The sequence below is a fragment of the Protobothrops mucrosquamatus genome, unplaced genomic scaffold, assembly GCF_001527695.2.
Source record: "Protobothrops mucrosquamatus isolate PMUCROS unplaced genomic scaffold, P.Mucros_1.0 scaffold726, whole genome shotgun sequence".
Classification (NCBI taxonomy): domain Eukaryota; kingdom Metazoa; phylum Chordata; class Lepidosauria; order Squamata; family Viperidae; genus Protobothrops; species Protobothrops mucrosquamatus.
The window spans coordinates 110,372-123,465 of NW_015387003.1; the positions used below are offsets into that span (position 1 = coordinate 110,372).

Here is a 13,094-nt window from a genome sequence, read left to right on the forward strand (position 1 = left end):
TTGGACTTTCAGTATCTGGAATTTCATAGTCTTCACCTTTTCCCCAATACATGAATTGCAATGGTCACATGAATATTTGGAGAGTGGTATTAATACCATCTTGTGGTCTATTTACGATGGCACTTTAAAAGGAAGAAGCCAATTGTCAGAAGTCTGGGGGAGATGAAGCAAAAGAAATACACTGCAGCAAAAAAACAAAACAATACAAAGATGAATGTGATCATGAAACTTCGTAGAAGTTTCCGAACACTCGTATTTCTCTTGGCCACCTTCTGTTTAGTGAGCATAGTCATTTCTGCTTATTACTTGTATACAGGTCACAAACAAGAAATTGCCCTCACTGATACTACAGGAGAAATGGAGTGTGAAGATCTGAAACTTTTGCCCTACAGAACCCTAGAACTTAAAACAGTGAAGCCAATTGATCCAACCAGGACTGATGCTATGGTGCTGCTTTTTGTGGAAAGCCAGTACTCTCAACTTGGTCAAGACATCATTGCCATCATGGAGTCTAGTCGGTTTCAGTATCATATGGTGATTGCATCTGGGAAAGGGGATATTCCACCCCTGGCTGATAATGGCAAAGGGAAATACATCCTTGTAGTATATGAAAATATTTTGAAATACACATCCATGGATTCGTGGAACAGAGAACTCCTGGAAAAATACTGTGTGGAATACAGTGTTAGCATAATTGGTTTTCATAAAGCCAATGAGAATAGTTTGTTAAGTACTCAGCTCAAAGGATTCCCATTACATCTTTACAACAATATAGCTCTGCAGGATTGCTTAGTAAACCCCCAGTCCCCTCTTTTGCGTATAACCAAAGCCCCAAAGGTTAAAAAAGGCCCATTACCTGGTGATGACTGGACTGTTTTCCAGTATAACCATTCTACTTATCAACCAGTGCTTTTAACAGAATTTCAAGCTTCCAAACCATTCCCAGCATCACTTCCAAAGCTTAATCTCTATGCTACAGTGATTCAGGACCTGGGACTTCATGATGGAATTCAAAGAGTCCTTTTTGGAAACAACTTGAACTTTTGGCTGCACAAGCTTATTTTTATAGATGCCATCTCCTTCTTGACAGGAAAAAGGCTTACATTATCCTTGGACAGATACATTCTTGTTGACATCGATGACATCTTTGTTGGAAAAGAAGGAACGAGGATGAACGTAAAAGATGTGAAGGTAAGTTGAGAATTTATGAGGCCTTCTGTCTGACAAATTTCTAACAGTCAAGTCATCAGAGTCCTAGAATTCTTCTCAATTCCGTATCTTCAGTTTTACACACATCGTCCTTAACAATTATTTAAAGAATGACAGCTAAGTGTTTAGAATATTATTTTTGATTGCCTTTTTTAAAAAAAAAATCCCACATTTTTAGCATTTCATCTCTGCCAGCTAGGCTCAGAACTTTCTTTCAAGGAATCCTAAACTGAATTATTTTGATTAATATGAACTTACCCATCATGTTCCATGATGTGTGGAAACTCAGATCTCATCAGTTCATTCATCCACACTAGCTCTCTATTGTCACTGTTCTTCTTACATTCTGAATTAAGGGTAATTGAATTTATTTATACCCAGGTATAAGATTTATCTCTAACAATCTGGATTCCCTAAGATAATTAAGACAGATTGATTGGATAGAACGATCAATTATGTCTGCTGATCTTTACATTTTAGCACTAAGCCATCATCAGATTGGTGGACTTGTAGGTTAATTCTGAATTTCATAGGCTCAATAGAGGAATAGTTGAAAGAATATTTAAGTAACTGACCTTGTAGCACTCAAGTCACTAGAGTTTGCTTTGTGCTATGTTCTAATATTAAAATGAAAGAAAATTATTTTGGCAGGTATCTTCAGGGATCCCAGAAAAGAAACTGGGAAAGACTTAGATATCTTTTGAAAATTAAACATTTACAAATTACACAAGCAGTATGTGTGATTAAACTCCCCATTGGAATTATCAAATTATCTAGTGAATTATTATTAGGTTAACCACATTTTTATGAGAAATGATCCCTTTGAAAATGCTTAGATTATTTTCAAAAATAGCATAAATTAATTTTAAATCTGTAATTGTCATTTATGTATTTTAATTGATTGTCAGCCGCCCTGAGTCCGCGAGGAGAAGGGCGGGATATAAATTTAAATATAATAATAATATAATAACATAATAATAATAATAATAATAATAATAATAATAATAATAATAATAATAATAATAATAATAATATAATAATAATAATAATAATAATAATAATAATAATAATAATAATAATAATAATAATAATAATAATAATAATAATAATAAAATAATCATTTTCCTACCTATGTATGTAATTTATGCATGCAACCTGGCTTCTTTTTTATCATTTGATTTGTTTTGGATGTTAGCCAAGGCAACATCTGGGAAACGTACATTTCAAAATCCAGTTGTTGTTTTTATGAAGCCAAACGTTAATATTAATAAAATAGTAGGATGGAATGTTAAGCAGCCCATTGTTAAATAAACAATGTATGCTTTATTAAGAATATGTAAAACATGACGCTTGGGTAGTTTTATACAAGGATTATGTTCCACTTCGGAGCATGATTAGATGTTATTAGAGTAGTTTTCTGATTTTCTAGTCTTGGTTATCCATCTGGACAAACTTGATCCAAGGAATTTCTGATTTAAATACAATAGTAATACAAATCCATATAACATTTTCAGAGAGATATTAATATAGTTACCATTTTAGTGTTATTTTAGTTATATATTGCTGTCAGATTGTATACATAGTCAGCCTTCCCATAAGTTCTCATAGCATAGAGATATAGATTATACATTATGTGATGCGTGAAGGCAAATATACATGCCCCAGGACCGTGGTGGTGAACCTATGGCATGCGTCCCACAGGTGGCACGCAGAGCCCTCTCTGTGGGCACGTGCGCCATCACCCCAGTCCTAGGCCTTCAGCTCAGTTTTATAAAACCTTTTCGCTTTAGGCCTCAACTGCCGTGTGCAAAAAAAACCCAAACAGGTTCAATCAATCAATTTCAACTTGTTGCAGGGAAAAAAAAGATCTCGCAAAGTTGGAATTGATTGATTGAACTTTTTAGTCCCACCCAATCTGCCTTTACCACCGCAGTCACGCCCACCCAATGGTCCATGCCCACCCGGCACCTGACGATACATAAGTGGGTTTTGGGTTGCAGTTTGGGCACTTGGTCTCTAAAGGTTCACCATCACTGCCCCAGGATAATGCTGCAGGATCCAATCTGGGGCATCACCGGGACCAGAGATTTAATCTCCAAAGCATTCAGACTCATGCTGGAGCCCGTGCAGCACAGCCCATCCAATCTGTGTATTCTCTTACACATTCTGGTGAGAGACAAGTTCCTGAGGATGGGCCCCAGCACAAGTCCAAAAGCTTGGAAAATCCAGCTGGGACCCAAAGGTTCAAGAAGTGGTGCACGGGGTGCTTTGGGGATGGAGAAGACCTTGGGAGGCCTGGGTGGGGAAGCCTGGACCTGCGCTAGGACTCCCAGGCCACCCCTACATCTGAGTCACCTAATGCTCCAGTTAGTAAACTGCTTAACAATTACAGGGGAAGAGCAGAAGTTGGGACTATTAAATGAGGCAATAACGTGACTTGTGACTATAATGGGTAGGCTCCGTTATGGTCGTAACCTGAGACTATCTGTACTTTTCTTTGGAGATTCTGCTAAATCACTTTCTAAACAGGAAGTAAATTAAATAGAATCATTCAAAACCAGACAATCTAAACGACGAAAGCCTCCTTCAGGAACTTGAAAACTTTTTATAAACTGACATTAGGCAAGTAATTAGACTGGGGAATTTGTTATAGTCATTTTCATTATAATACTCTCTCTCTCTCTTGGTCTATTTTCTTAGCCTCTTTGCTGTCTTAGAAATGACAGGCAGAAATCTCTCCTGTTCTTTCCCACTTTATATTAAATTAGAGAACTTCATAGTATTTTAATTATACTTTTTAACTATTGGTTGCTGTTTTGAATTTTGAATGGTACTTTTTTTAAAAATATTCTTAATATACTTTAGTATATTGGTCTTAAACATGGGGACAATGCACACACATACAATGTACATTAGTACTGTATCATGCTTCTTATTTATTTTTCTACAACACTAAACTTGTAGTTTGACAGTAAATATGTTTATTAGCAAGTTGTAGTAAGATGTTATAAAAGTATTTTTAAAGACTATCTAAGTGGGAACCAGCAGTTGCACCATAATTTAAATGTATAATCCCTATCCTGTTTAAGTTAAACCAAGGCTTTATTTCAGCTGTGGAAGGATACAATTGGAAGTGAAAAGCCCAATAAATCAAAACAGTGAATTTGCCTCCAGAGGAATGAAATAAATCTATCCAACAAAGTAAGGCAAACCAGAAACACTGATTCTGGACTCCTTATTGTTTAATTTCTATATTAATGGCATTGTTGCAATCCTTTGCTAAACTTTACCATCTTAAGTTGCATTACCAGCTACTGCTCTTGAAATTAACTACTCAAAAATAAGGTTTTAGTCTTCTCTAGAAAGCATTTTAAGTCCCCTTTTAGATGGAAAATTAGGCCTGTTAATCAGTTAAGAACTTGAGTCGTGCATGTTCAAATTTCCAACTGCTAGATTAATCAATTGAGCAACTCTCTAGAAAGGACCTCAAAGCATCCAACACAATCCTTAAATATGTGTGCCATCAGGGCAACAGCTACATTGCTGCAGCAATTAAATTACATAAAGCTTAAATTACATTTGTTGTTACATTGTGATCAGCTCTATCTATAATCTGGAAGCTGATCATCTAAATTTCTAAAATACATACTCCATGCTCCTTACTCAACCTCACATACAGTACCTTTACTCAGTTAGAGCTTGGCTGATGTTCTGAGAATTTGACTTGACAGATTTTGCTGGAATTGGATTAATTTTTATATTTTAAAAATGAGTGGGATAGTACTGAAACTTAATTCTTTCTACTAGTGTTTTTCATTTTTTCATTCTTCTAGTCCCACGGAGATATACGTCTATAGTAGATTGGCTGAGCCCACAGGCTAAGGCTGCAGATCAGATATATTTCTAATGAGGTCCTCTCCTTAGTCTTCAGGTCCTAGCCCTCGGTGCTGCTTTCGAATATCAGTTTTACAGTATGTCTTGCCATCTTCCAAAGAGATCCTCACCTGGAGTCTACCCACAATTTTCAATGTATGTGAGAAGACTTTTGCATTCTGTATTGCCTTTCAAGTAATTAAAAGGACAAATGCAAATTATTTCAAATTCATGGCTATGTAACATAGTGGCACATAACTTCTTCCCTCTTGAAAGATAATTTGTGTCAGTGATGGCAAAACTTTTAGAGACCGAGTGCCCAAACTGCAACCCAAAACCCACTTATGTATCGTCGGGTGCCGGGTGGGCGTGGCCCATTGGGCGGGTGTGGACAATTGGGTGGGTGTGGACAATTGAGTGGGCGTGGCTGCGGTGGTAACGGCAGACTGGGTGGGACAAAAAAGTTCAATCAATCAATTCCAACTTTGCGAGACCTTTTTTTTTTCCCGCGAGAAGTTGAATTTGATTGATTGAATCTTTTTTTTTTTTTTGCACATGGAGGCCTAAAGCAAAAAGGTTTTATAAAACCCAGCTGAAGGCCTAGGACTGGGGCGATGGCACACGTGCCCACAGAGAGGGCTCTGCATGCCACCTGTGGCACGCATGCCATAGGTTCGCCACCATGGATCTATCTCATGAGATAAACAAAATCAAGCTTTAAAAAAATGTAAAAACCCATTGTTATTGAGGTTTAAATATTAAATTTTATTTACTTATGTATGTGATCACCCATTTGCCAAGTAACTTTGGATGCATTGTCAATTTTAAACATTAAGGGGAAAAATACATCATTCATAAAAAGCCAGGCATTAAACTTGCAATGTCAGGATCAATTATTAATAAAACTCACTAACATTTGGGTCCTGTGCTAAAGGAAAAAGCCAGGTCTTAGGAGTATTTCTAAATATCAGCAGAGTTGTGGCCATCCAAAGGCAAATATGCAGGATATAGAAACTATACTGCTGTCCAAATCAGAAGGGAAAAAGCTGGTAACATAGTAAACGAAAGAAAAATCTCCAAATAAAGTACAATGCTCTGGATAAATCTCAAGAAGCTTTTGCTACAAATGAAACAACTGCCCTCTGTCTCTAAAGTATTAAAGGTTACAAGAGTACAAAATACCAGTGATCCCAAAAATATTCCAAAAGAGGGAAAATATACCTTTTGTACTTGTGTTTAGGGTCCATACATGCCGAGTTATAAATTCCTTAATTTGTGTACAGATAAATAGCGTTTATATGTTAGCACAAATACAGAAACAATCCAACAGAGGGAGTAGCTATATAATCCCAGTGAGTTACATGGGCTGAAAAATGTGAGAAATGCCCCAAATGTAGCCATATGGATTAACTCCTATTCTAATGTTAACTAGTAAATTATCCCTAACTTCCTAATCACAAAGGCAGTTTCATAGATTGTATTAAGCCATAATGAGGCATGTTTGTTTGGCTTTTGGCTTAGTGTACACTGTGAGCTACTGTCATTATGCAAGCTGCAGTCAATTTATGGCCAAATTGGGGCTAAACTCTCTGTCACTAAGTGATACAGTCATTAAGTGAGTCACCATGTGATCCTCCTCAACTTTTTTTTGCCATTTCACCATTGCCTTCACCGGAGGGTCACAAATGGCAACAATGTCCTAAGATACTGCAACCATCGTCAATATGAGCTGGTTGCCAAGCGTCTGAAATTTGATCATGTGACATAAGTGTAACATCCAGCCATGAGTCATTTTTTCCAGCACCATTGTCATTTTGAACAATCACTAAACGCAAGGTTGTAAGTCAAGGACTATCTGTAAAGCATTTGTTTATTATAAATGATCTGGAAAAAAATCTTGTTTTGTAGAACACTTGTTATTTTATTATTTTTATTGTTATTTTAGCAGCAACAAACCTAGATTAGAGTACTGTATGACTCTAGTTCTCATTAATAAATGCAATGATTGATAAATAATTGATTAATATCATTCATTACATTGATTATCATTCATTACATTGATTATCATTCATTACATTGATTATCAAAAAAAGCAATAAGCAGCCAGCATTATGAGAAGGATAAGAATTGTAGCCCCTACTATAACACAACCCAAAATGATATTGAGTTTGAATTTATCCTTTTTTTGGAAATCACTTTTTTTTAAAAAAAAACAATCTTGCTGTCAAACTATTCTACCAATGGTGTTGGTGGGTAGAGATTCCTTAGGTTTTCAGCAACAAATATTTTCATCTTCTAAATGTAAACAACCAAGAACAATTTTAATAATTGCCTTAGAAAAAAGTACCCTTTGGAGGCAGAATTGTTGCTTAACAACTGTTCGAATTTACAAGAGATTCGGGAAAAATTGCTTATGACCCATCCTTGAAGTTAAAACTGCTGCCCCACCTCCATAGTCACATGGTTGCATTTTGGGCACTTTGCACTCTATTTGCAGTTACGATTAGTTGCCAAGTTTCCTGCGATCATGTGATCCTCATTTGCAATCTTCTCTGCTGGTTTCCACAGAAAGTCAACGGGGCAGCCAGCAAGGAAAGTTGCAAGCTGCTTCTGGCCCCTCTATTCATAGTGGAGGAGATACTTCTATTGGGGACTGAAGAAACAAATGTCTTTTGGATGCCCCAGTGCCAGAGTTCCCATTGCCCTGCGCAGAAGGGAATTCCATCACTGGACTGGAGTAAACAGCTTGCATCCCAAAGTTCTGAGCTTCTTCCAATCTTTCTACTGTTCAGGAAGATAATGTTTGCTAACTTTCCAGCCATACAAGCTTTTTTCAGCCTTTCTATCCATCGGGAATGTCTTGTTTCCTAGCTTTCTGACTGGAAATGCAATGTTTCTGAAGGGTAGAAAGGGTAGTACACAGAGGGGAGGGGAATCACCATGCTGGACCAGAAAAAGGATGCTTGCATCTTCAGGATCTGAACTTCCTTTTTCCGGCCTAGCATGGTGGTTCCCTTACACAGAGGAGAGAGGAAGACCTGTGATGGACCAGTAAAACAAAGCTCTGATTTTTTGGATCCAAATTTCCATTTTCTGACGTAGCATAGGAATTCCCTTCTGCACGTGGAGGAGAGCTGTTTGCCCTTTTTAAGCATGCAGTTTTCTCACTTCATCTGCCTAACAACCCACACGGTCACTTAGCAACCACAACTGGGACGGTCAGGATTACAGCCATTGAGTGGAACGGTAATGTGCAGGCCTCACTTAACAACAACAACAACAACAACAACAACAACAAAAGACTTACAACCAAAATTCTAAGTCCAATTATGGTTCTAAGTCAAGGACTATCTGTGGATATATAGGCAATATCATATGGTACAAGAATGTCCTTGTTGTTGGATATATCACACTTCCATCTATCAAATTATATACTATAGTGCAGAAGAGAAGAAAGCTCATTGTATCCCACTATGCACTTCTATTCTACCATTATATACAAATAAGGGTTAAAGCTGGAATCATAAAAAGTAATTTTCTTGGTGACCCTCCATACTAGTTGCTAGTATTGATTCCAGGGACTCTGAAAAATTCTATGCCTTTTGCTGCAGAGATACAGAGGATGTAGATGCTGTTATTAAGTCTTCTGCCCTTTTATCTCTTGACTGTTTGTTATTATTTATTAGCAAGATTTGTAAGGCTACACAGCTCAACAGCATCACTCTGGGTGGCCTACAGCATTTAAAAAAATAACAACCCTCTATCTTCTCCTAGACTACCAAGCAACATATCAAAACAACCAAAATTGATCACTCAGCTGGCCCCTAGTGCCTGGGGGATTACCAGTTGCTCTTCCTTCCTTCCTTCCTTCCTTCCTTCCTTCCTTCCTTCCTTCCTTCCTTCCTTCCTTCCTTCCTTCCTTCCTTCCTTCCTTCTGCTTTTGCTTGCCTTTTGCCCATTTTGCTAGTTAAGTGTTATTGATGTCTGCTGATGTTTAATAAATAACCACCAACTATATATATTTTTGCTACTGAATAAGGTGGCCTATGTGCCAGCTCTGATCTAGACATAAGGACTGACTGGGAGCATGCTGGGTGCAAATTAAACTGCAAATCACCCATAATAAATTTCCAACATGTGTAACCTGTGGCGAGGCTTGCTGAAGCTTGCAGTTCATATTCAACAAGCCCCACTGTCTCCTTAAAAGTGTGGTATACATAAAAAGCACATACACACTTAAACAAATTCTCCCCGCTGCCCTTGGCAAAATGTTCACTGCAGAAGCCTCTGGCAGCAATTTATCTAGTTGTTTAATCCCTTCTTCTGGGTCAGGACTCCAGTCCTTTTTTTTCTTCCTCCAACTGATTTATTGATTCTTCCTAGCTGGAGAAAGTTTTACAGCATCTCTCAACTCTGGCTAAGAATACCAACCAATTTCATCATTCCTTTGCACCTCACAAAATGCCCTTATTTACTTATTTATTTTATTCTATCCTACCTTTGTCACCGCTTTAATAGGCCCAAGGAAGGGAATTCCAGCTGTGCAAAATGCTGCAGGAAGAAAGCCTTATGTTTTTTCCTCTGCTACTTATTTACTCATGGGGAGTCCTCCTGTTTGCCTTAGTCATTATCTCCTATTCCCTTTGTCTTCTTAGGCTACCCATCCTCTTTCTTCCAGCTTAAAGTTCTGATCTTATTCTCCCTGCATGTGTGCACCCACAGCTACAGCCTTTTCGTTGTTTTCCTAACTCTTGAGTTTTCATTCTTCCATTTTTAATCTTTGGGACAGACCCCTTTCCCTCTACCAATGTCCTATTCTGTTTTCTTTACTAACACCAAGCTATCTACAGATAATCCTTGACTTACAACAGTTCAAAGTTACAACGGCACTGGAAAAAGTGACTTATGACCATTTTTCACACTTAGAACTGTTGCAGCGTGAATTACAGTCACGTGAAGTACATCTGGATGCTTAACAACTGACTTACATTTATGATGGTTGCAGGGTCCTGGAGTTATGTGACTTTCTGACAAGCAAAATCAATGGGGAAATCAGATTCACGGAAGAATCGTGTTACTAATTTAAGAGCTGCTGTGATTCATGTAACAAATGTGGGGAGAAAAGTCGTAAAATGGGGCAAAACTCACTTAACAACATAAATTTTTGGCTCCGTTGTGGCTTGAGGACAAATTGAAGGCTACCTGCATTAAAAAAAAATACATTATTGCTTCCTTTATTCTTAGCCAATGCTTAGACTCCTATTTCCTCTGTATCTGACCTTTTCGTTATAGGCCTTGTGCAGTCAGATCTCCAGCTGCAAGTTAACCACCTTCTGGCAATCTGCAGGCAGTTTGCACCAGAGACTGACATTGCCTGATACTACCACAGCCCAGGAATCCTACAGTAATAGACATTGATTATTTTACCTACTTTTATAACAGATGTCCCAATCATACTTTTCAATTTCTTGCATCATTTATAAAGTAAGGAGCAGGGGTTAAAAAAAAATTACAGTTATGTCTTTTTCACTGAGTGAGGATTTAGCATGGAGCTGTCTGGGTACAACTTAAATATTCTTTGTTCCTTGTGATCAATATCTTCTTATTGGAAAAAATGATATTTGGTTTAAGTGAAGATGATACCTGCCTAGGTAGTATTTTAAGATTAGTCATAGATAATTTGCATTTAGCTTTTAGCAGAACTTTTAGGACTTTATGGATTCTTTTTTTTCCCCTTTCAGGTAACATTGGTTCCTCCAAAAATTTGTTAATCAAATATTTTACAAGCTGTAGAACACTTACAAGCCATTTGAATCCAGGCTGAGGTGTTTTTTTTCCCCAAAGAACACAATATTTGAAGAAAAGTGACATTTACAATAAGACAACACTAGTGAGACTTAGAGAAAGATCTGTGAACACTTGGACACAATGGAAAATCAATATATATGACCTTCTCAATGAGTTAAAGTACCCCTCTCAGCAAAAGAAATAGAAGTTCAAAAGGAGACGAGGGGAATGGATTTTTCTAAGGAATATTGTATGGCTATGGTTTATATATTTCCAGATGCCTAATGATTTTGGAAAAATGGATTTCTGTTGTACAGGATCACTACTACCTGATTAAAACATTTAGGAATACCCTTGATACAATTTTCAGAGAGTCCATTACTTTAGAAATCATTTGGTAAGATTGTTTATTTTAAATGTGCTTTCCTCCAATCTCCTCCTTCGTACCCACACCGTTATCTATTACCCCACCACTGGGAGCCAACGGTGTGGGTACGAAGGGGGAGATTGGAGGAAGAGAATTGAACAACGGAATTGCAACTTTGAAAAACATTAAGAAAACAACCAATGCGCGCCTCCTAGGAGTTAAACAATTAGGACGGTTAGATGGACCGATGACCAGATCCAGGAGTCGTGTGCAAAATCAACTAGTATTATAAAAAGGGACTCCCATTGACCTACTCTTAGGCTCTGATGATGTTGGTAGTGCTGACTGACGAAAGCTCAGCATTTTATTAAACGTTTTTAAGTTTAATTTTATCCTGGTGTTCGTGTTTGTTTGATTTTAATATATATACAAACACACACACACACACATATACAGACAATTATATAAATATTTTAAAAGTTTTTGCAAACATTTTTTTAATGTAATCCCTTGCATTGTGATGGAGTTGGGGCNGGTAGTGCTGACTGACGAAAGCTCAGCATTTTATTAAACGTTTTTAAGTTTAATTTTATCCTGGTGTTCGTGTTTGTTTGATTTTAATATATATACAAACACACACACACACACATATACAGACAATTATATAAATATTTTAAAAGTTTTTGCAAACATTTTTTTAATGTAATCCCTTGCATTGTGATGGAGTTGGGGCAACTGAATGGAGTTGAGTGTTTACTGGCCGGATACCTTCCCAATTCCTCCACGGAGCTCACAGCAAATATTTTCTCTTTGCACCCAGAAAGAGAAATATTTGCCATTTTGTTGTTAGTTGCGAAGTTGTGTCTGACCCATCGCCACCCCATGGACAATGTTCCTCCAGGCCTTCCTGTCCTCTACCATCTTCTGGAGTCCATTTAAGCTCACACCTACTGCTTCAGTGACTCCATCCAGCCACCTCATTCTCTGTCATCCCCTTCCTCTATTGCCCTCAATCTTTCCCAGCATTAGGCTCTTCTCCAGTGAGTCCTTCCTTCTCATTAGGTGGCCAAAGTATTTGAGTTTCAACTTCAGGATCTGGCCTTCTAAAGAGCAATCAGGGTTGATCTCCTCTAGGACTGACCGATTTGATCGGCTTGCAGTCCAAGGGACTCACAGGAGTCTTTTCCAGCACCATAGTTCAAAGGCCTCAATTCTTTTGCACTCAGCCTTTTGTATGGTCCAACTTTCACAGCCATACATTGCAACCGGGCAAACAATGGCCTTGACTATACGTACTTTTGTTGGCAGGGTGATGTCTCTGCTTTTTAGTATGCTGTCTAGATTTGCCATAGCTTTCCTCCCCAGAAGCAAGCGTCTTTTAATTTCTTGGCTGCAGTCCCCATCTGTGGGGATCTTGGAGCCCAGGAAGATAAAATCTGTCACTACCTCCATTTCTTCCCCATCTATTTGTCAGGAATTGAGAGGGCCAGATGCCATGACCTTGGTTTTCTTAATGTTGAGTTTCAAGCCAACTTTTGCACTCTCCTTCTTCACCTGCATCAAGAGGCTCTTTAGCTCGTCTTCACTTTCTGCCATTAGAGTGGTATCATCTGCATATCTTAGGTTGTTATTTCTCCTGGCAATCTTAATTCCAACTTTTGATTCATCTAGCCCTGCCTTTCTAGGATTAAATTTACAGCCTCCTGATTGTGAGACGAGAGCTCCACCCCTAGGCCACCACACCATTCATTGCAAATAATTTATGAGGCTGCAGAAAAGAAATCTAATCTGTGACAGGGAAAGAAACAACAACTTCATGGTTTGGATCCAGATTAAATTACTTGATCATACAGTAGTT

The 13,094-nt window shown here is 37.9% G+C and overlaps 1 protein-coding gene across 2 annotated transcripts in view; it reads left to right on the forward strand.

Moving 5' to 3' along the window:
• Positions 1–210: 210 nt before the first annotated feature.
• NDST4 (N-deacetylase and N-sulfotransferase 4) overlaps positions 211–13,094 on the forward strand; it is a 112,617-nt gene continuing 99,733 nt past the window's right edge. For both annotated transcript variants that reach the window (XM_015818357.1, XM_029284571.1), the window contains exon 1: positions 211–1,191. In XM_015818357.1, coding sequence (XP_015673843.1) covers positions 211–1,191 — 981 coding nt within the window. The remainder of the gene's footprint in view (positions 1,192–13,094) is intronic.